Source organism: Neophocaena asiaeorientalis, unplaced genomic scaffold (genome assembly GCF_003031525.2).
Source record: "Neophocaena asiaeorientalis asiaeorientalis breed wild unplaced genomic scaffold, Neophocaena_asiaeorientalis_V1.1 scaffold254, whole genome shotgun sequence".
NCBI classification, from domain to species: domain Eukaryota; kingdom Metazoa; phylum Chordata; class Mammalia; order Artiodactyla; family Phocoenidae; genus Neophocaena; species Neophocaena asiaeorientalis.
In genome coordinates, this window is record NW_020174705.1 from 2,170,195 (window position 1) to 2,172,884 (window position 2,690).

The window sequence follows — 2,690 nt, forward strand, 5'->3', positions numbered from 1 at the left end:
GGAGCCGGGGACGCCCTGAACCCACGCGCCAAGCCCTCTCCCCTGCGAGGTCACGGCGAGCCGGCGCCTCCTCCCTCCGGATCTCGCCTGGGCCAGGCTGGCGCAGTGCCAAGCGCGTGTGGCGGAAGCCTCCTCCCCAGACGCCGTCCCCAAACTGTCTGAACCCTCAGGATGCCCGAGCTTTGGGCACTTCGAGCCATCTCCCTCCCCTCCCCCGACTCAGCTCTCCCGCTCTCGCACCCGCCTCCGCCCATGTTGCTTTTGAGCGTTTCGCTTGGCGCGCAGAGCCGTCCTGGCTGAGCGCGGGGCTGGCGGCAGTCTGCACGGCACGGGGGCCCTGCAGGGTATGCAGGGGCCTGGGCGGCGGCGGGCCGGGGACTTGACGTGGCTACCCTCCTCGGGGCGAGGCACAGTGGTCTGTGTCCTCCTCCCCTAGCTGTCCAAACCCCACTGGTTTGGAAGCCCCTCGAGGCAAAATAGGCGCTCAGTAAAATGTTTGTGCTATATATGAACAAGTGGTGGCTTGCAAAAGTCTGGTGGGGACAGTAGGTCCTGGGCTAAGCCGGGAGTATTTTATCAGTTGGCCTTTTAAGAGAAAGACCCCAGCCCCCTGAGACATGTCAGGACCCCCTCGGTCCCTCTTCCCCCAGAGAGGTTCCTGGAGCCCCAGAGCTAGCAGCTGTCACTGAGTGGGGGCAGGGGAGGGGAGGCCTGCAGCAGCCTGAGGAGTTGCAGGTGGAGAACTAGAGGCTGAGCCTCTTCTAAGGTGCCAGGAAGGGGCAGGGCCAGCAGAGAGGTGTGAGGTCTGAGAGGCCCTAGTCAAGGACTGGGGACAGATGGCTGAGTCCCAAGTAGCACTGAGCCTGGGTGGGGGGCTGTGAGGAAGGCCCTCCCTAACTCCCATCACACCATCTGCCAGGGCTGCCCCCGGGGCCAGAATAGAAAGCACACCTAGGGCCACTCCAGAAAAGAGCCTGGGCTGCCTGCAGCCACCTCCCTGGGGAGCTAGTGGGGCAACGAGGCTCTGGGCCAGGTACCTGCCTGCTGACCCTGATGAACACTCTGCAGGATGAGCCCTGGGGGCCTTCACCCACACCAGAGGCCACCAGATGTTCTGCAGACCCTACCCCCAACTCACGAGGAGGCTGTGCTGCACACAAAGTCTGCAAGGCTGGGGAGGGGGAGCTGCTCCCTGCTTTCCTCCTTCCCAGCAGGAGTCCTGAAGTCCAGACAGCCAAGGTTTCCCTGGAGTCTTGTCTCAGGCCCTGGGGAACCACTGGCTTGGGCCTGGGCATTTCTCCCCACTGTGGCCACCTCCTTGCTTCTAACAGTCCGAGAAGGATCTATCACACCTCCCGCTCTCCCACCAGAGCTCCCCCCATCCCAAGCATGTCTGAGGCTGATGATCAGAAGAACCTTGAAGAGAATGGTTGGGAAGGTGCTCTTTCTGAACTTGACCCATCCCAGAGCAGAACCGTGTTCCCCGCCAGCTACCTCATTCGTGCATGGCTGTTTGTTATAAGGGACACATTCTCTTTATTGGGAAGTTGAGGGACAGGCCCCGGTGGCACCTGCTTTGTGGGGTGAGGGGCACCCTCAGCCTTCCTGTTGCTGCCAGAGAAGAAGAGAGAGGCCAGCAGCCCCTCTGGCCCTCCTGGCTCAGTCTTTCCAAAGTCTCCTATTATCCCTTCAGTCCCTTCACCCCTCACCCCTGCATTTGTGCTGGTTAGGCCTGGTGAAGGGCCTGACCAGAGAGTGTCAGTCACTCCAGGTAGCCCATCAATCACCCTGTCTTCCTGCTGCTCCTTCTCCAAGGTCAAGCCCTTGTGTGTCCTCCTCTTCTCCTTCAGTGTCCCCTGGGAGGCTTCTATGTCCTCCTGCTCCTCCTCTCCTAAATAGCACAAGGATTCTGCTTCTCTCCATCCTCTTCTTATCTGTCCTTGCAGTGTCTCTGGCCCAACCGAGGGTGGCAGCCCCACCTACACAGACACACCCATGTGGTGTCCTCCACTGACAGCTGGGCTTGGCCTGGGGTCAGCCTCCCATCTAGAACTTCAGGCCTCAGAGCTGCTCCCAGGTGGGACATATTCCCATGTTCCCTGCCCCCTTTGCACGGGGCTGACACTTCCTGGGATGTTTTGCCTCCTCCATCAAGGAGGGACTCCAGTCTGTTGAGCTCCCTGCTACATCCAATACCTATGTGGCTCATGAAATCCCAACAGCTTGGCAAAGTTGAATAATAGGCATCTGGCTGATGAGGAAACTGAAGCTTGGGCAGGTTGAGGAACTGAAACCACACAACTAGAAACTGAAGCAGCTTGGATTCAAAATCAGACCTGGCCCCAATCCTGGGTTCTTTTTACTACAGCAGACTGCTGCCCTGGGGACACCCCACAACCACCAGCCCAGCTTGGCTCCCTCTGTGCTGAGTGTGCCCTGTAGGGACCAATGGGAGCATGAGGGTCCCACCTTCAGATCCAGGGCCCAGGCTGCCTGATGTGCCTAAGGGAGGAGGCAGCCAGACCCCCACCCGGCACGTGGCACAACCCCAGGAGCAGTCAAAGCCTGGAGGCAGGCCGGGGGCCGGCTGGGTGGTCCCCCACGGTCAGCGTGGTTGAGCCACCCCCTCCAGAGCCCTCCCGCCAGCACATTCCTGGCTCCCCGGCCCCTCCCCCGGCTCCAGGGCCTCC

General features: G+C 60.9%; 1 protein-coding gene across 1 annotated transcript in view; it reads left to right on the forward strand.

Moving 5' to 3' along the window:
- The window catches only part of NTN3 (netrin 3), a 6,518-nt gene that overhangs the window by 465 nt on the left and 3,363 nt on the right, over positions 1 to 2,690 (forward strand). Inside the window, exons 2-3 of the mRNA XM_024759616.1 lie at positions 267 to 344; positions 2,443 to 2,604. Of these exons, the coding sequence (XP_024615384.1) occupies positions 267 to 344; positions 2,443 to 2,604 (240 nt within the window). The remainder of the gene's footprint in view (positions 1 to 266; positions 345 to 2,442; positions 2,605 to 2,690) is intronic.